General features: G+C 35.7%; 1 protein-coding gene across 10 annotated transcripts in view; it reads left to right on the top strand.

Annotated features, from left to right (window-relative positions):
• Positions 1-19,263, top strand: part of LOC127863027 (leucine-rich repeat-containing protein 40-like) — an 81,177-nt gene extending 61,914 nt beyond the window's left edge. Inside the window, exons 1-15 of one of the 10 annotated variants that reach the window (XM_052402435.1) lie at positions 1,667-1,717; positions 3,151-3,311; positions 3,813-3,994; positions 4,278-4,351; positions 4,705-4,834; positions 7,307-7,430; positions 12,784-12,926; positions 13,280-13,452; positions 14,473-14,563; positions 15,212-15,387; positions 15,743-15,850; positions 16,539-16,649; positions 17,248-17,325; positions 17,982-18,167; positions 18,463-19,263. In XM_052402435.1, coding sequence (XP_052258395.1) covers positions 3,167-3,311; positions 3,813-3,994; positions 4,278-4,351; positions 4,705-4,834; positions 7,307-7,430; positions 12,784-12,926; positions 13,280-13,452; positions 14,473-14,563; positions 15,212-15,387; positions 15,743-15,850; positions 16,539-16,649; positions 17,248-17,325; positions 17,982-18,167; positions 18,463-18,568 — 1,827 coding nt within the window. In that variant the 5' untranslated portion in view covers positions 1,667-1,717; positions 3,151-3,166 and the 3' untranslated portion in view covers positions 18,569-19,263. The other 9 variants (XM_052402431.1, XM_052402441.1, XM_052402436.1 and 6 more) reach the window with 9 other exon arrangements.
• Positions 19,264-20,410: the final 1,147 nt, after the last annotated feature.

The following is a 20,410-nucleotide window of genomic DNA, read 5'->3' as shown; positions in this document are numbered from 1 at the left end:
TGATGCTTTTCTTCTTTTGCAGACTGACTATGTTCTTCTGATGGTCTTTTTAAACCCAGCGTTTCCATTCCGTAAATCTCACCATTTATATGAAAATTGAACCACTGCAGTACGATTCTGATTCACTCGATGTTTTGTGGTGCTACTGTGAGGCATGACTGTTTGTTGGATGTTGCTGCTTCCAGGTGAGAGAAAGCATCTGATAGAAAATCTATCTTTGAGGTTTGGTTTCGTTCGCTTGCTGCTGAAATCATTTGCAGGATTGATCAACGCTTCTACAGTATCTCTGAGAATTTGTGAAGTAGACGCTTGCATGAAAGCTCCAGCTTTCCTTTCACGACTGCACCTTTTGCTGAAACAGCTGTGTAGGCACTCACCTAGGCCTCATATGGGTAGCATAACCATATGAGTATAGCATATCCTTCAATCGTGGCCAGCATCATGGCTTTGCTGCTCGCGTCTTTGAGCTTGTATATTGTAGTGAGATAGGGGACTGTGTTACCGATGGTAATGCTTCTCTGCGTATTTTTCCAGATTGGACAGATCGTCAGAACGGGTCGACCAGGGTCTCTACAGCTGCCGATAACTAATATTGATGCTTCTTCGTCATTTTTTCGCTCTCTTGGAAAAAGGTCGATCTGTTCAGTCGCGTCAGGTGAACATATGAGAATCTGGTATTTGTATTCAGGCTTTGCTTTCCATTCTTTTATCTAGTCGACGAATTCCCGTGTTTTTTTTAATATTCCTTATAAGCGTTGAACTCGGTGCACCGGTGGTGTTACGCAAAGCTTGTTTCGCGACTTTTTCCATCACTCCAGAGTCTGGTTATGGGACAAGGCAACAGCCATCCAGAAGTATAAGCCGTATTTCCGGTGAGGTCATGCTGACCAAAAAACATACGGATAGGTATCCATGGCGCTTTATTGTTTTCAATATTTATTTTTTTAAACCCTCAATTTTGCAAGTGTTTCGTTATACCTAAAATGTGTCATATCAGGGAGAGGGCAACACACGGGTATATGAATAACTTTGCAAGTTCGTCTACTACCACATCCGTCAAGGGAGAGTGGTCTGTCCATAAATGCAGCTGCGTTTAAGAGCTAGATTTTGGTGAGTGTCGACCAGAATGGGACACTCGGAATTAATTTATATTTTCAAATTGGTTTTCATGTATTTGGTAATTTAAGAATATTATTTTATTTAAAAAAAACATCTGTATGCCATGAAATAACCAATCTATTTTATAAATACATTAAAGTCTGTTATAAACATGCCACTATGTTTTTGTTTCAATGACATACTGGTAGGACATAATTGCCAAGAACTAAATCAACCGCTCCCGCGATATTATTTATTTGAAAACTTTTAATAATATTTGATGTGTGTGATCGATTGATGTTTGGAAACAAAATGTGAATAAATCTTTACAAAACTGAGCATACAATATTAGCTTGTTGTAAAAATACACACACACGGAGCGGAGAGAAAAAACAATGTGTAGATTTGTGAGAGTAAGTTTACCTCTACCGTGTTTTGGCACAAAATGTGTATTCATCTATAAAAGTAATTACTCTTTTTTCAGACTAATTTTCAATGTTTACTTCAAAGACCTATAAAATGTTATAGGTCTTTGGTTTACTTGTACGAGTATGGGGCGCTACGCGAATGTGTGTGCTTTTCCAACACGCTTGTCGACAACAGTCCAACAAAATAAACGGTGCGTATGTAAAGTAATCCCCCGCAACGGTCTGCATAATTTTGACGATGAATTTCATATGACCATACTTCTTATTACTAAATATTTTTTAAGTTATTACTTTTTATAATAACCATCTACAAAAATTATATTTATTTATGTCTGCTGAGTACGAGCGTTACTTGTTTTTCATTAATACGTTGTGTGCTATATTTATTCGGATAAGCGGTATTCGGATTGCCTATGGACCCGTCTTACACAAGAAATAGCAAACACGATCTGTCAATGAATTAAATGATTGTCGCTAAAATCTAGCTCACCAGTTTCGTAGACCTTTTCCTTGACAAGCAACTGACTAGCAGCATATGTTTTTGCCAGCGCTTTCCACAGGAATATTTATATCCCTTACTCTCATAGTATAGGTTAGCTAAAGAAACTTCAGCGTACAGTTTATAAAGTATTGACAGACCTGTACTTTAATGTCGCGCCAGTTGAAAATTATAAAAAGCAACATTTAAAGTTATGGTAGCCAGAACTAAGTATCGGTCCTCCACATAGTATCGTGCCTCTAACGAAAACCTTCAAGAAGTGGTGGAAAGTTAATGTGTTTTCAATTTTTAGAAGGTTATCCATGACTATTAAGACGATCATTGTCATGATTTCCGGTGTTCGTGGAAAGTAGGTTATGTTTATTCCAGGATGATGCTATGATTTTTAATTACGTAACACACACTTATGTTAGTTTGTTTATGGATTAATAGTAGCTTTATCAAATGTTTTGTATGCCACTTATTTTTGAATAAAATATAAAAATATTAAAAAAACAACATGAGCAAGAGTTTTGTTTTTCAATAGAGTAACTTTTTAAGAAAAAGCGCATGCGCATAGCAACAAATCTTAGCAACCAATCAGAAGGGCAAATACTAGCTATGAGACAATTGTACATGAAACATATGTTCTACATGGATGTTAGTCTAGCCAGTATTTTGTAAAAACATTACTGATTTAAATTCAGTGTTCGTAGTTATGTCCAAGAATACACAGTTTACAATAGATTGACATGTAACGCATGCGTGTTTTTGTATTTGTTCACTTCCAAAATTCATATGTATTCATTAAGAGGGCCGATACCACAGATGGAGGACTGTCCCCTCAATAAACTTTTTTTACATTTTTAGAGGCCAATTATGTCATTTGGTGGTATGAAATCAGGTGACTGGCAGAAATTGTACATTATATAGTCAAAGCTAAATAAAAGTCAAGCATGATGTCTTGGGGCAGCTCTTGCACTCAGTTTGACTGCTTCTGGTACCATTCCCAAAGTAGTTAGGGAAAACACTTTATTTACATGATTTAATTAGGCACCATGTACAGGTTTTTATACCATAAAATAACCCATAAAAATTATTTAATTGAGTAGTCATTTCTGAGAATAGTAATGAATTCATCAGCAGAGATCCTTAGTCCACCATGGCTGCAAGAGGCAGAAGACCAATCCCACCCAAAGCAGGTTTTGGAGCCAAACAAGAAGCCAGTGATGGTGTGCATGCAAGTATCCTAAAACAAGCAAGAAAATCAGGACAGCTGAACATCTCTGGTCGCAGTTTAACATCAGGTAGGAGTCATCTCTTAGAGTACTAATACCATGATGCTGATGAATGTTACTTATTATATACATAAAAAAGGGTTATTTAGAGTCGTGGCATCGGCAAATGTGTCTTATTCCATATGCCAATGACTTTGATCCAAACAAGCATATGCTGGTCAGTCTGGTCAGGACCTTTAAGAATGGCTTATGGTATATTTAAAGACTCATTATTGCATGGTGCGAGACATTTACAGGTATTGCCTTTTATTTTAGCAACAATTCCTTTAAAACAAGTCTATTTCCTTTTAAGCTACCTGTGCATCTTTGTACATGTACCTTGTGTACAAATTATTGAGGCTAGAAATATTACCTAACATAACACCATTTAAAGTGTTTTTTCCCACCTCCATAAAATAATACAGAGTGAAAATTTTGGAATCATTATGTTATGTTTTCTTCAAAATAGAATAAAATGGCAGAAAACAAACCTGAATGTTTCTTAATCTTTGGCATCAATTTTGTCCATAGTTCCAGAAACAGTGTGGAGAATCAACATTGACACACCTGAGGAAGGTAAGACAGTGTCCATGGACGACCCTGACGACAGATGGTGGGAGCAAACAGACCTCACCAAACTAATACTGGCCTCCAACTGGCTGACAGAACTGTCAGAAGACATCAGTAACTTGCCAGCTCTCACTGTTCTAGATGTAAGCAAACATGTCCATAATATATTCTGTTTCCTTAAAGGGATTCTGTAGAAAAATTTCGATATGTTTTTTTTTTCTATGTATCACTTGATGACCATATTTGATCAGCATTTATGAAATAGACTGGGTTTAGTATAAAATGCAGGGTTTTGTGGCATTTGTTGAAAACATGTACTTGTAAATAACTTTTACACCAATAGTATGAACATGTCAGAACATAAGTGTACTGGTTTTTACTATTGATGTGTTTATTTAAAATCAAAAAGATGCATGCTGTTTGTAGGTTCATGACAACAGGCTGGAGAGGCTTCCTCAGGCATTGGGGACTTTACAAAACCTTCAAAGACTTGATGTGAGGTACCTGTAGTTTAATAACACCCATATGGACTATTTGTACATCTTTAAAAAGGATTGCTAATGATACAGTTTTTATATGAAACCTCAGTCTATTTAAAATTATTTTCTTAAATCTGCTAATTTTAAGAATTGTTGTTTGGTTGTATTATCAGTTTGTATAGGCTAATCAGGGACGACACTCCGCCTTAACTGGATTTTCGTGTAAAAGAGACTTCCTTTCAACCAAAAATACCATAGAAGCGGAAAGTTGCGTCCCTGATTAGCCTGTGCGAACTGCACAGGCTAATCTGGGATGACACTTTACGCACATACATTAAGCCCTGTTTTCTCAGAACACATCTCAATTATTACAGCCGAAACAGGTTGACCGAGATTCCCATCTGTGTGGCCAAGATACAGAGCTTGAAGAGCCTTCATGTGGAGCACAATCAGCTGACCTCCATACCAGAGGACATAGGAACTCTCATGTTCCTGGAAGAACTGGTTAGTGTAAAAGGGAGGTCACAAATGGGGTGTTTGGGGATTGTAATGTATTTGGTGATTCAGTAAATTATAATATTCTGAAAGCAAGTTATTATCCCCCGCCATGGGCAGAGGGATATTGTTTTTGTGTTGTCCATCCGTCCGTCTGTCCGGAGCCATATCTTGGAAGTGCTTTGGTGGATTTCATTGAAACTTGGTATGAGTATACATGTATGTATTGATAATAGGATGATGCATGCCAAATGGCATTGTACACCATATGTTAATAACAGAGTTATGGCTCTTTGTATACTGAAAAAATGCTTGTTTGTGTGTCTGGAGCCATATCTTGGAAGTGCTTTGGTGGATTTCGTTAAAACTTGGTATGAGTGTCCAGAAGCATATTAGAGGGGGATATCAATTCAACGAATTTGCTTGTTTAAATAATAACTTATACAATCTGGTGTAAATTAACTCTTCACCAATAGTGTTGTTTTTTTCATTTTCCACAATGTCAAAACTTTTAAAGGTCCTCTTGGTAAGTAATGTCTTATGGTTATATATATTGGCGTCCAATTAAGAGGAATACACAATGTACATCCATTTTGAATTGCTGTATTTCCATAAAAGTAACACATGTGTAATTAAAAAATTAATAAAACCCACTTTCTTCATAATTTCTGTTCTATTTTCACAAATTTTCTTTATTAGAGCCTCTATTGGTATGGTGGGATCATTTATGAATGCATTTCCGAAAAAAGTGCTGCAATAGATAAATGGCCTTATGGCCAAGACATTTTAATTATGTAAACCTTTAATGTTACACTTACTTTCTTAAACATGAGCATACAAATTATCTTTTAAATAATTAATCCAGCACAGATAAGTGGGAGAGGATCTTTATAGGATTGCTTGTCCATAAGTCCATATGTCTACTTAATACTTTAGTGTCTGCTCTATATTTCCTATAACCTTTGAAAGATTTTCATAAAACTGTTCACACATCTTGTTCATTGAGACAATAAGCAGAAACCATGAGACAGTCATGCTAACCCATGATCAAGGTCATTTTTTAAGGTCAAAAGTTTTTAGCTTTATTTGTATTTGCTCCGTATTTCCTACACTCTTTGAACCTTTTTCATGAAACTTTGCTAATGGTTAAGATCATGACGTTGATGTGCACAAAAACAAGTCTGTTAAGTCAACTTAAGCTGAAGTTCACAGTTGAAGGTCTATTGTTTAAGATTCCATATTTGTTTACGTTCCATATCTCTTATACCCTTTGAAACAATATCCTGAAACTGAAGTGGACATGTTACGGTAATTAAGATGATTTACAGAAGAAACAAGTCCGTCACGCCAGCTAATGAACAAGGTCATAGGTCGTTCTTGAAAATCAAAAGTTTGAGCTTAATTTTTTGTGTCCTCTCCACATTTTCCATACCCTGTAGGAATTTCAATGAATTATGCTCAATAAATAATTTTATTCTATATCCAATAAATTCATCCAATCGGCATTCTTCATATGTACCACGTGACCGTCCAATATATTCCGGTATTGGATCCAAAAAGTCTGTATTTTTTCCATATTGGACAATTGAGTACAAGTGCACTAAGCAATTGTTTTATAACGATAAAAGCCGTTACCGAGAAAAAGTATCCGAATGTACTATGATCGACTCACACGGTCTTGAAAATAGCATAGATGCAATTAAAGCATTTTAAAATCAAAATTAAAATGAAACAAAGAGCTGAAGAAAGGGATATAGAATAAAAAGCTTATTAGACGTTTAAACTGTACAATACGTGATTTATTTGGACTCGCACACAGTTTGAAGTCATATTGGACTCGCCTAACGGCTCGTCAAATATGACGTCAAACTGTGTGCTGGTCCAAATATATCTCCGTATTGTACAGTGAAACGTCTAATAACCTATAAATATAAAACAGAGAAACAACTTCATTGTTTTTCAATATCTATTCACTCATGAATTATGCTCAAATGTATAAGTCTTTGACAGTTAAATAGTTGAGCTTCTATCTTAAAGTCTATACCTTATCTCTTAAGCCTAAAATGTTTCTCTTTTTGAGTATATGGGTGCCAGCCACCTCGTAGTCAAGGTAAAAACATGATGGTCAAAAGAATAATGTATGGGCATATAGCTGTCTCTTGGATGCATTGTTACTGTAGTTAATGTACGGGACGATTTTCACATTATCAATATATATGTAATGATACATGGCTGTTTTGTTTAAGTTTCTTGCAGTATGCATACCTGAATGAACAATACACATATGATATAGAAAATAGCAGATTACTGTTTTGTAATTTATCAGATGAGGCTTAGGATAAATAATGGCCCTAGAATTGTACATCCGACCAATAACTGATATCAACAACTACTTACCTGTTATACAAACTGATAGGAACATTTGTAAAAGGTCGATATCAGTTTCAAGGTATGATAATTTTATGATTATTTATACCACAGGAGGTTTCCAACAATCAGCTTACCGCACTGCCTGCCAGTATTGGATACCTGAGCAAGATAGTGAAACTGAATGTCTCCAACAACAAACTCGTATCCATACCGGCTCAACTAGGGTCCATGAATGGTAGATATATGAAGATTTGTTTTAACCAATTAATTTTTAGGTCCCCCACCACTATAGTGGGGGACATATTATTTTTGCCCTGTCTGTTAGTTGGTTGGTTGGTCTGTTGGTTTGCGCCAACTTTAACATTTGCAATAACTTTTGCAATATTGAAGATAGCAACTTGATATTTGGCATGCATGTGTATCTCATGGAGCTGCACATTTTGAGTGGTGAAAGGTCAAGGTCATCCTTCAAGGTCAAAGGTCAAAAATACTAAGTCAAAGCGGCGCAGAAGGGGACATAGTGTTTCTGACAAACACATTTCTTGTTCTTGTTTGTATTAAGCCTAAGACTTAAAAGGCTCTTGCGTCTGTTTCCTGTTTAGGACCAGTACTTGGTGTTGTCAGGTGAGATCTAAAGAATGCTTCCAGAGTGGGGATTTAACCTACGACCTCCCTGTTGCTAGGTGGACATTATATGCACTATACCATGGCAACCTGAAGATTAAACTAATATTCTGTTATATATAGAATCAACATTCGTCTTGAACACTGTAAGGTTGTTAATCAGGTTTTTCGAAGGAAAAAACTGGTTATTAGATTGGCGAATGTTGGCGGGAGGCCGGAACAAGCTTGTCAGGGCCATAACTTTGTCGTTCATTGTGAGATCTTAAAAATCATTTGGCACATTTGTTCACCATCATTCGACGGTGTGTCACGCGAAAGAATTACGTCGATATCTCCAAGGTCAAGGTCACACTGAGTTAAAAGGTCAAAAATGGCCATAAATGAGTTTGTTTGGGCCATAACTATGTCATTCATTGTGAGATTTTAAAATCATTTGGCACATTTGTTCACCATCATTGGACGGTGTGTCGCACGAAAGAATAACGTCAATATCTCCATGGTCAAGGTCACCACAACTAAAAATAAATTTATTTTGAAACAAAGGGGGTTAATTTTAAACAATCATTCAGTTTGACTTGTCTCCCTTTATCAGACTTTTTTTGAAATTGAAAACCTGGTTTTGTGAATATTTTGTCCCTTGTTTTGATGCTCCCCCAAAATTGGGGGGAGCATATAGTCGCTGCTTTGTCTGTCCGTGTGTGTGTCTGTCTCTCCGGCCGTGCACAATATTTGAACGGGCTATTTCTCAGCAACTAATGACCGGAATTCAATGAAACTTTATGGGAAGCTTCACTACCAAGAGGAGATGTTCATATTATCAGCGGGTTCTGGTTGGATGATTTTTCACAGAGGAATGGCCCTTTGAAATTTTCTATAAAAAAAATTATTGTCCCCCCAACTACTGTGCCCTCAAGAGGTTTCCTTTTATCTGAATATATAATGCAATATTGTGACCAAAAAAAACCTTTGGGGAGCATCACCTGTCTCCGACGGTTTCTTGTTCATGTATTTTATCATTGGCTAGGTAAAATACTTGTTAGTCCCCTACCGGTTTCACCGGAGGGGACGTTTTTGCAACGTTTGTCAGTCAGTCAGTCTGTCACACTTTTCTGGATCCTGCAATAACTTTCAGGGGTTTTTTTTAGAGAAAGGGGAAGACGCTGGGTGAAAGGGGAAAAAAGAGTGCGAAAGAGACATATTAGGGGAAAAAATAAAAACTGTTCATTTCAATGTCTATAACTCATCAAAAGAGGCTTGTCTCTGTCCTTTTTGTTCTAAAACACATTTAACACGTATTAAAGTCAAAGTCCTTAATTAAGTTGCAGGTGTAGATCTAATTATGGGAAATGTTTTCAACTATATTTCTGTACTTGGGCCGGGGGACGATGTCAATTTTGTGATTTCAATTTCATGATGAATGGGTTGACGATCTTGATCTGCTACAGTATTGGAAGGGAAAGGAGCAGCAGCTGCCGATTGTCTACTTTCACTTTCACAATGTTCGATGTTGATTACCTCAGAATCCTGATGGGTTATAACGGTTTTCGATGATTCTTTCTTAAAAAATGCCTTGATGCGTTCAATATCTTCCGAGTCCGAATGTTTTATTTTGTTTGTGTAAGAACGCCAATTGTGAGACATTTTTTTCTGTTTTCACGTTTATATCTTGGCTTGCACATAGCCCGGATGAAAATTCGACTGGTTTCTGGTAATTTATTGACGAAACACCCTTCTCGCGCAAGACCGGTAACCAGTTAAATAGTCACATGATTATTACGTTAGTTGCCCAGTTTACATAACGTTATTTAAGAGCTATATTTAGAATAACTGGGATTCCCAGATTTTTTGTGTTCGTCTGGAGAGAGAGAGAAAGATCGTTGTACATGGTGCAAATTGGATAATTGTCGAATGCCCAAAGGAAAAATAAACATTTCTTTGAGAGAAAATATTTTATTTTGGGTAAAAATTGATATTTTTGGTGGGGAAATTGTATTTTGAGGGGAAAAATTCTGGTAGGGGAAGACGCCGGATATCGGCGTCACTTTCTTAGTAAAAACAAGAAATATCTTTAAAAAAGATATACGGCGTTGATTGTGGTCGATGTTTATGAACGATCAAAAGTTATCTCTATGAGATAAAAAGTAGCGGATGCCTTTTTTCTGCGCAGTTGTTAGCTACATCATAAGCAAATCAATTACGGGGGGTTGCGCCAGATTTCGTGGCTTATTTTGCTTTATGTGATATTATTACTCAGATATCTATATTTACAGAATAGAAAAACACAAGAAACATGAAAATAAACGAGTGCATATAGGTCAGCCGGCAATACTCGAATCTTATTTAATTGCATAATTATAGTATAGCGAATTATTGTGGTCATGCTTAATAAACTGGTCTAAATGGATAAATATTTCTAATTAATTTTATCAAAATTGGTCCTTATCAAATTTTGAAACCATATTAAAAATCGATGATTGACATACCACAATAATATCGCCGAATATCTTTATTTAGTATCTTTCTGATCAAAACAGACTTCAAGTGCACAAAGTTTACGAGACGGCGTTTATATAAAGATTTCTGCAACTGACCGCAAACTGACCTTGATAACTTGCGGATTGGAATGCAATGCATTACAGTCACTACGTTATTGTCAGTAAGACACAATGATCGCAACCCCTTTTGCGAACTCCGGTGATGAACTGTATATAAACTCTGACTTTCACAAAATGACCGCGTATTGACCCGAAACCTCGCGGGTTGAAATGCAATGCAAGTAAGTACTAAATATGACAACATAGCCTTTAGTTAAACGTTTTTGCGCTGGTAATTCTCTGAAAATAAAAGGTGAACGCACAAACTGTATTTATGTCGAAAATTGATTGTAAAACTGTTCTATCTATTGGGCCTTTTAATTAGAGATAAAATTGTTTCATGCAGTAAAACAGTGTTACAAAGACGCGGATATGTTTCCAATGTTCTGGTGTTATACTCAAATCAGCCAATGGAATAAATGAAGTGTATTCATTCGTACCTAGCCGCGGGAAATTTTATTTGAGTATTATTGGACACTTACAAAGGTCAAGTCAGGGTGAAAAGCTGGCTTATTCAGCTTACGCCGAAAAACCCCTGACTTTTAAAGTTCTCAATATTTTTTCATGAAACTTCAAGTTTAACTTAAACTTGAAACCTGGATAGATGGCAATATGGACATCATGCACGTCATTTCATTTGGTTCCTACGTCAAAAATTCTGGTTGTATGGCAACAAATAGGCTAGAAATACTGCTAAAAATGGTGGTTTTCCCTAAATTTCCGGATCCTGCGATAACTTTTAAAGTTCTTGTTATTTTTTCATGAAACTTGAAACATGGATAGATGGCAATATGGACATTGTGCACGTCATTTCATTTTGTTCCTACGTCTAAAATTCTGGTTGCTATGGCAACAATTATATATATATATAAAAATCTGAAAATGGTGGAATTTCTGACAATGGTGGAACCGGTAGGGGACTTAAATTGCTTGGCAATAGTCTTGTTATATATGGGAGATTTCTATTTGAAGTTTAGTTACAACATTAGAAATATTTATTTTTTTACTCAGAGCTTCTTTTGCAAATTACTTGTATGCTACTTCAATAAGTTCAATCTTATTTGTTGTATTCAGCAAATGGTGGAATTTATAAACAGAGGCTCTAATGTTATAAGATTTCTTAAGGTAGTTTCTTCTCATATCAGTGTATAATTTAAAAGGACATTTACAAACGAAATGAAACTAATCTTCGTCATCCAATTAGTTACAACAAAGGCAATAACGTTCATGTAGTGGTATATTTTGACCAGCATATTTCCAGTTTGAGTTCTAAGTGGCAGACTCAAAGCTTTTTGACGTCGTATAATAGAATAGTCTGTCAGTTGGTTTGTCTGTTGTTGAAGCATTTCATTTCTTGAGTCTTTTTCTAAACAATTTTAGATATCAACCTGAGATTTAGTATGTTAGTAAACCTGCATGATTTACAGATCAAGTTTGCATTTTTTTCACATCCTTTTACAAAGTGACAGCCATTGAACATATGAATTTTTAGGATTTTTTTCAAAATGCTTTAAGATTCTGATCTTATATTTGGTATGATGTAAAGATATAACCTGGGTCTTCAAAATTTATTTACAATTAGAGTTGTTAAAAAAGCTGAGTTTTTTATGTATGTGGAGTTTTGAGACAAAAGTTGGATGAGGGTGATGTGCTCTATGGACGTGTATCTCGTTTTCTTCAAATATAAATGCCCGTTCGATACTACTATTATTGTCCCCTACCGGTGAAACCGGAGGGGACTTACGGTTTGCGCTCTGTGTCCGTCCATCCATCCGTCAGTCAGTCAGTCTGTCACACTTTTCTGGATCCTGCGATAACTTTAAAAGTTCTTTTTTGTCATGAAACTTAAAACATGGATAGATGGCAATATGGAGATTATGCACGTCATTTCATTTTGTTCCTACGTTTAAAATTCTGGTTGCTATGGCAACAAATAAAAAAAAATCTGACAATGGTGGAGTTTCACCGGTAGGGGACCATATTGCTTGCCAATAGTCTTGTTTTAATATGGTTTTTGCCTTCCTGATTCAATAAGAACCAGTTATAAATAAGGAGAATCTGTATGTTTCATGTTAAGATTTGCTTACAAAATTATGATTGTGCTCGGGTTCAGTTTTTTTTAATACAGTTACTGATAGGTTGCCTAAATTTGTCTGGCCATGTTAAATGTGTATGTAAGATCTAATATACTTTAAATGATTTCATCAACAATGCAAAGGGTTTGTCATTAATAAGAACAAAATAACTTTATTTTTTATTTTCTCTACAGAATTTTTTTTTTAGAAAACTGTCAATCTTATCATGGTATATTAATCAATTATATTTATTTCTTTGAATTATCCAGGCTCTATGTTATACTTTCTTTTTTAGCTCTAAAACAATTTGATGCAACACACAATGAGCTGACAGAGCTTCCAACAGAGTTTGGGTCACTCCAGAGCATGGAACAGCTCTACCTGAGACATAACAGGCTGTTACATTTACCGGTCCTGAAAAATTGTGTGAACTTAAAGGTAATGTTTTTGAAAAGTGTTAATTCATAAATTTGGTGTCAGGCACAAAGGCAAGTGTTTGTGTTCGTTGTCCTTAAATAAGAGGTTTGTAACACTTTTATTGATATGAAGTATGCTGTCTGTAAAATGAATGCTGGACCAGCCACTTAGTACTCAAGTATTTTGATTACTGTTTTGATAAATTCAGGATGAAAATGTGTAATACTGAATGCAATATTGATGATGAAAATTAATTATCTGATGTTGAAAATGAAAATCACAATGCTTGTTGACAAATGTTTGTATTACATTTTCCCTTTATTATATCCAAAGATTGGATTGAACATTTTTGGTTTCCATGCCAACCACTTCAGGAGTTACACCTTGGCAACAACCAGATCTCAGAGATCACTGCGGCCCATGTCGCCCACTTGCCTGCTATATCCATCCTGGACCTGCGAGACAACAAGCTCACAGCCCTGCCAGAGGAAATGGGCAACCTAGAATCTTTGGAGAGGCTGGATGTCACTAATAATGACCTCACTGGGTAACACTCCTAACAGATGCTCATTTTGTTTAAATGTATATCTTTGTCATATAAGTAACAACTTTTTGCATCACAATATGCCTATGCAGGGACTTTCTTTCCTCCTTACTCTTTATAAAGCCTGTTTTCTTTTAATATCCCCAGCATCTGTTCATGCTTGGAATCAATTTGCGATTGGTCTGTCTGTTTGTTCATTCTTTCATCCCCTCAAGGTTTTCCCAAAATGATATGATTTTGTATAACGCCATTTATGCTTTATACTTAGCTTGGATACTTAATCACATCCTCTGACCAAATTTTGACCTTGAGAATGACAAACTTTCGGACGCATTTAATAGGTCAAAGTTCTTGGTTAACCCAAAATGACAAGCTTTGTCTAAAATAAAAAATACAAAGATTTGATTTCTGAATGGTGATATCTATACATTCTCTAAACACACCAACATCATCTGACCTCATTTTGATCTTTTCATTGAAGTTCTTTTTGACTTACTAGACTAATTGAGAATGTCCAAATTCTTGGTAAATCCAAAACAACTATTTTCATCTAACATCAATATCACATGCTACAAAGCTTTGGCACTTGTTTCAATGCTATTTATAAACATTAAGCACACTAACTGGACCTCATTTTTGCCTTGACATTCACCTACTCTTGTACTAAGGGTTCCACAGATGGCAAAGGTGTTAATCCTTTGCATGCTGGGAAATTTGTCGTCTGCTAAAATGTCGTCTGCTGAATTTCTAAAATTAGCATTTTCTTCGATTTTTTTCAAAGAATATTATCAGAATAGCAAACAGTTTGGATCCTGATGAGACGCCACATTCTGTGGCGTCTCATCTGGATCCAAACTGTTTGCAAAGGTCTTCAAAATTCGGTTCCCGCACTGAAAGGTGTTAATCAAACACATATCTTGCCTTCAATGCTTTGAAATTTGATGTATTTATAGCAATATTAGTTTTCTTTTGTGTTGTTTTCTTCAGATGTTGAGAAATCTTTTAATAACACTTTTTTTTCAGACTGCCATTCCGATTGGGGGCTATAACTTCTTTGAAATCCATTGTAGTGGATGGTAACCCTATGAAGTCAATTAGGCGAGACATAGTCATGGTAAAAGCCATAGATGTATTAAGTTGGTATTGTTTCAACTATAGCTCTTACTTGTGTAAAACATATTGTTCAGTCTTCAAAACTTCAAAATAATTATATTCAAATTAAAATATAGTTTACACATATCCCAGTTAAGCTAGCTGATTCTCATTTAACAGAACAATGTGTGTGATATTTTTTCATGTTATCAGTATTGTCTATAGCATTACCTTTGTTTTTTATGCCCCCGGATCGATAGATCGGATATATATTGTTTTTGGCCTGTCTGTCTGTCATTCTGTCCCAAAACGTTAATATTACAGTAAAGTTTTGCAATAACTTTTGAAATATTTAACATAGCAACTTCATATTTGGCATGCATGTGTATCTCATGGAGCTGCACATTTTGAGTGGTGAAAGGTCAAGGTCATCCTTCAAGGTCAAAGGTAAAAAAAAAAAACTTTAATATTACAGTAAAGTTTTGCAATAACTTTTGAAATATTAAACATAGCAACTTCATATTTGGCATGCATGTGTATATCATGGAGCTGCACATTTTGAGTGGTGAAAGGTCAAGGTCATCCTTCAAGGTCAAAGGTCAACAACAACAAAAGCGGCGCATTAGGGGGCATTGTGTTTCTGACAAACACATATCTTGTTTTAAACCAGCGAGGAACACAGGAGGTGAAGAAGTACCTGCGAAGTCGCATAGAGGAGCCTGTCACCATTAATAACGGGACGTCTAATGGGGTTCAGTCTAGTAAAGGTCAATCAGGGGTAATAGGAGGTTCCGGAGAAGGGGTCAATGCTCATGATGTCAAACAGTTCAAGTTATTAGACTACAGGTGCATCAAACATTTTTGTGTCTCTTTTTCATGTTATGTGTTTTTTCTGCATCTGATTTAGGTAATACATTATTTTGGCCTGCTAATTGAGACATTTAAAAGTCTTAACATAACATGATCTGTGCAAGAACTATGTGGACCTTTGATGTGTTTCAGTTTTGTTCAATAACTTCTACGGGTAAATGCTATATATGGAAACATGATAAAATCAAGAATACAAGACAGTGCTGTTTATTGATTTTATTAAACTAACCTTTAACAATGAATGTTTTGTGAAAAAGATTTTGCTGTGTGCCGGCACAATTTCACAGAGCAAGTCAGACAAAAGTTCATTTCTTAAATATCTGAATTTCAGCAATAAACAGTGTAAACTTATTCCTGAGGATGTGCTGAAAGTGGCTGCCGAGGGCGAGGTAACTTCTGTGAATCTAAGCAAGAACTGCTTCACTGAACTTCCTGAAGGGTGAATACATTGTTCATGCTTGTGTCAATAATGTTAAGAATATTTTATGTTTCTAATCTTAGTCATGCAATTGTGCAGCTAGGTTATGATTTTAAAGTATGTATCAATTTTATACTGATAAAAAAACAGACCAAACTCTGGTATGTAAAATATCTGATGGTGTAAAAGATTTGAGAAAAAATGCCTGGTTGGAGTAAAATGCAGAAAAATTTATTTTGTGAGGCTTTGTAAAACATAAATGATGACCCTTGGCAAGTTGTTCAGGTTTTCATGCCAAGAAAATAATTCTACTTTTCGAGCTTTATTAAATACATACATGGTGTTTTATTTATCCCATCATTTTCTGTTCATGCTGTTCAAATACCTAACAAATGACATCATGACCTTGATTTAATGACAATTCCGGTCCAGAACATCAGTATGCTTGTTTTATGACCAAGATGCATTTCAAATGCTAACTATACTCACCAATTTTAGAGGTTCTATGAAGACCCAGGAGATGGATTATTATCCCTTGTATTTTGACTATCAAATTTAAAAACTCTCAGCTTCTCTGTTAAGCTTTGTTTATAAATTAACCATTATTAACCTTTTGGAAATCATCCTCTACTTTAAAACTTAATGAAACTCCTGCAGTATATAACATTGCATATGTCCCTGTTGATTATCTGACCATTCTGATGTTCAGGATCATGTTGGTGTCGGACCACCTGAAGGAGTTAAATCTGGGCTTCAATAGGCTGCCCAAACTGCATCCAGACATTGGTCTCTACTTCAGGCTTACCTTCCTGGATTTAAGGTATTTACTCGATACACTGCAGGCACTGTAAATACAAGGCAAAACTGTAATGTTAGCGATGATTGGTACACCTGCTTCACACCTATGCGACTGGCCCTCTATCCTTTTATCCCAGCACATGTAAGTTTGTTTGGTGGTCGCTGTACTGGAAGTTTGGGTGTCCTTAAAGTTCTCACAACTTTCCTCATAGCACAAGAAACCATCAAAATTGAATGCCTGCCAATTAATTATTCTGTAATGTAGCTACAACTAAAAAAATCTCCCCTATAGTATGTGTAGAAAGTTAGACTCTGAGGCAAACTAGGAAAAATTTCAGGGTCCTCACATACAGCAGCCTCTATTGTGGGAAGACTTTTACAATTTCCAAATACACACACTTTTTTGTCCTGAGTTAAAATGCACCACCGACTATAAATTGACGTCACTTTCATAAATGTTTATGACTGTACTCCTGTATCTCAAGAAAATGATGATTATTTGTAAACATTCTTTTTCTATTATACTTTAAAATCACATGAAGGTGTTGGACGTTTTCCTCACTTGGTTAATTATGATTGTGCCATATTTACTGGAAAATATGTGCTTTCTTTATTTAAAGGAACAACCTGCTGACAGATTTACCAAGTGACATGTCATCTTTAAAGGAGTTAAGAGAAATTATACTGTCTTTCAACAGGTATCATATAGTTTATGTAATATAATCTTCAGAATTTATGGGGAAATATGGCCCATTGACTTAATTGTTTTTATTGTTTTATGTTCAATTCTTTAATTGAGCTTTGTAAAATGTTTATAACAATATGGTTTACTAATTTATTTTTTCAGTGATTGATTGCTTATTGTTTCAAGTATGTCATCACCGTTTTTGTTATCCATTTTATCTGGGATCTAAGATACTTTTGCTTGAAAAAAACAACATTGATTTGATTTTGTAATAGATCTACCATAACAAGGGATGTTGAACTATAGAGAAGTGGAAAAAGGTCTAACATATAAGGAACTTACTTGTTACATGTCCTTTGTATACCCTTGAAACTGCTCCGTTTGTCGTTTGAGTTGTTGGTTGGTCAGTATGCGTTAATTGTTATAAGTTTGTGAAGGAAATCACTGTTGTCAAGTGATTGAATTGACATTTCAAATATGTCATCACCTTAAAATGTAGAAGTACAAGACACAATATTTACTCCTTATGATCTACATTCCTGAGGTATTTGTCCTTGAACATATCTGAAAAATCTTTTAAGAGTATTTGTCATGTTTGTGAAAAAGCTCATGTTGTATGCTAAACAGCTATTCCAAACGATGACACTTGTTAATTTCATTGACTTGTAGGTTCACAAAGTTGCCCAGTGTTGTCTACTCACTTCCCAAGCTGGAGATCCTTTTTGCCAACGACAACAAGCTAGGGTCAATAGAAGCAGACGGCATTAATCGCCTTAGTTGCCTAGCAACCCTAGATCTACAGAACAACAGCATCGGCCAGGTGCCCCCAGAGCTTGGCAACTGTACACACATCAAGTGAGTGGAGTTGGTGAATGGTTATGTTATTTTCCATAGACTGAATTTATATGGTTGAAAATTTGACTTGCACAGCCATGTATTTGTATGGGTTATTTAAGTACTGTACAATCTGTTGCATAAAGAAATTCATATGAGGTTTTACAAACTAAGTCTAATTTAAAAAAGACTGTCTATTCCAATCAACACAAATATCACTTTGTATGATTTATCAACCATTATGCGTTTTAATACTAAATATTACATGTGCTTAATTGTAAACCCTGGCTGTACTTCAAAATGTTTATTATTTCAGGTCCTTACAATTAAGTGGCAATCTCTTCCGTATACCAAGTCCAGCCATTCTTGCCAAGGGAACAAATGCCATACTGGAGCACTTAAGGAGTAGAATTGTTGCATAGCATGAGATCGTTACCTAGAAAGTATGAAGCTCTATATAAATTTCTACCATTGACAGGCATGCGATTTGGAAATTGCGTGTATTCTTTTTGAAATCAAGAACCAAACAAGAAAAAAAATCATTTTGGGGGGGGGGGGGCACTTTCGAAGTCGAACAGGTGCAGAGCATGCAAACTTGTCGTGAATTTATATTCTAACTCTATATATTTAATGTAATGTATTGTGAATCTAGGTTTACTAGGAAATCATTTTCACATTATTTTGCGTTGTTTAATTTATCAACTAATTTGTATAGTTGAGACTGCATACGGCTGAATTAATACATGACAGCGGGTAAATGATTTGTTTTCTTTATTCAATAATTGTCCATGTGATAAAAGCTCTATACATTATGTACATTCATAAAATGTTCATTTGAATTTTAAACAGTTCTTTGCCATGGGTGACTTGCCTGTTAAAAGTGCTACTTTCCTTACATTGTTTCTGCTATTTTGCAATGTTATTATGTGTTTATTTCCATAAAGTCATTGCAGTATCAATATGCAGTTGTTATGTATTAAATTTAGTTGCATATGTAAATGAGCTGCTTGTATTAGTTGAAATTTCGAAACTGATTAATTCTGCTGTTTAGAAACGATGTTGTTCGAATCCACTGATTGAATTATTGTTATTTTATCTTACACATGTGTTCTGTTTGTACTTGTTATGTGATTTTCAATTTACCAGTTTATATTTATATAAATCATTATGAAATATCACTGTGTTCAAAGTTTTAAATTTTGCATAATAAAGTTGTTCTTGCACGAACACAGTCTTCTTATTGTTGTGATAAAATATGTGTGTGTATTCTATTATAAACAAGGCTGCGCATTTTTACTGGTTGAATTCTTGTTACAATACCAAAATGCATGACATTCTCTGAAAAAGTATTGTGAATATACTTGATATACTTACGTACATTTGGCCTGCTGCTTTTCAATGACTTGTCGAGCCCGCATGGGGAAAACTCAATATAGCAGCCGCAATGTTTGAGTGTATGTGTTTGCGTGTGTCAAACCTTATCTGGACTTTTACTGAACTGAACTGTTACTTTTTCATTCATCTGCAATAAAAAAACTGGCTACCAATGTTGACAATCATTAGACGACGTGTAACGTTTAACACCCGTCTCCCTCAAAATTCAAGGTTAACCTTAGGGGTCAAGGGTTAATTTAGTCATATCTATGTATGTGCGTGTGTGAAACCTAATTTCATCGTGCAATGTTTAGCTCGGCTGTTTTCGGAGAGAACCCGAGGTATTGCCATTGCCAGCTCGTCGTCCGGAGTCTGCCTTCCGCGTCGTGCTAAAACCTTAACATAGGCTCTAAAATCATAGTGCTTCCACATACAACTTTGAAACAACTTCATATGTTTATGCACCTTGATGAGTTCTACACACCACACCCATTTTTGGGTCACTAGGTCAAAGGTCAAGGTCACTTCTGACAAGCTTTCATTTATTCAAAACTGCACCCACAGCCGAGCGTTGGCACCCGCTATGCGGTGCTCTTGGTAAATAACTTTCCACAAAATTTTACCATGATGTGAACTCTTGTCGCGAGTAACACCCGTCTCGACACTGGCGATAAACAGCTTGTTCGGACTGTAACACAATCATCATGAAATTATTTGAGCCGCGTTCTGAGAAAACTGGGCTTAATGCATGTGCGTAGTGTCATCCCAGATTTGCCTGTGCAGTCCGCACAGGTTAATCAGGGACGACACTTTCCGCCTAAACTTGATTTTCGGTAAGAAGGGACTGCCTTGAAACTAAAAATACCATAACAACGAAAAATGTTGTCCCT

This window comes from Dreissena polymorpha, chromosome 16 (genome assembly GCF_020536995.1).
Source record: "Dreissena polymorpha isolate Duluth1 chromosome 16, UMN_Dpol_1.0, whole genome shotgun sequence".
NCBI lineage: Eukaryota > Metazoa > Mollusca > Bivalvia > Myida > Dreissenidae > Dreissena > Dreissena polymorpha.
Note: the sequence above shows the minus strand (reverse complement) of the source record. Positions and strands in the feature narration are given on the sequence as shown.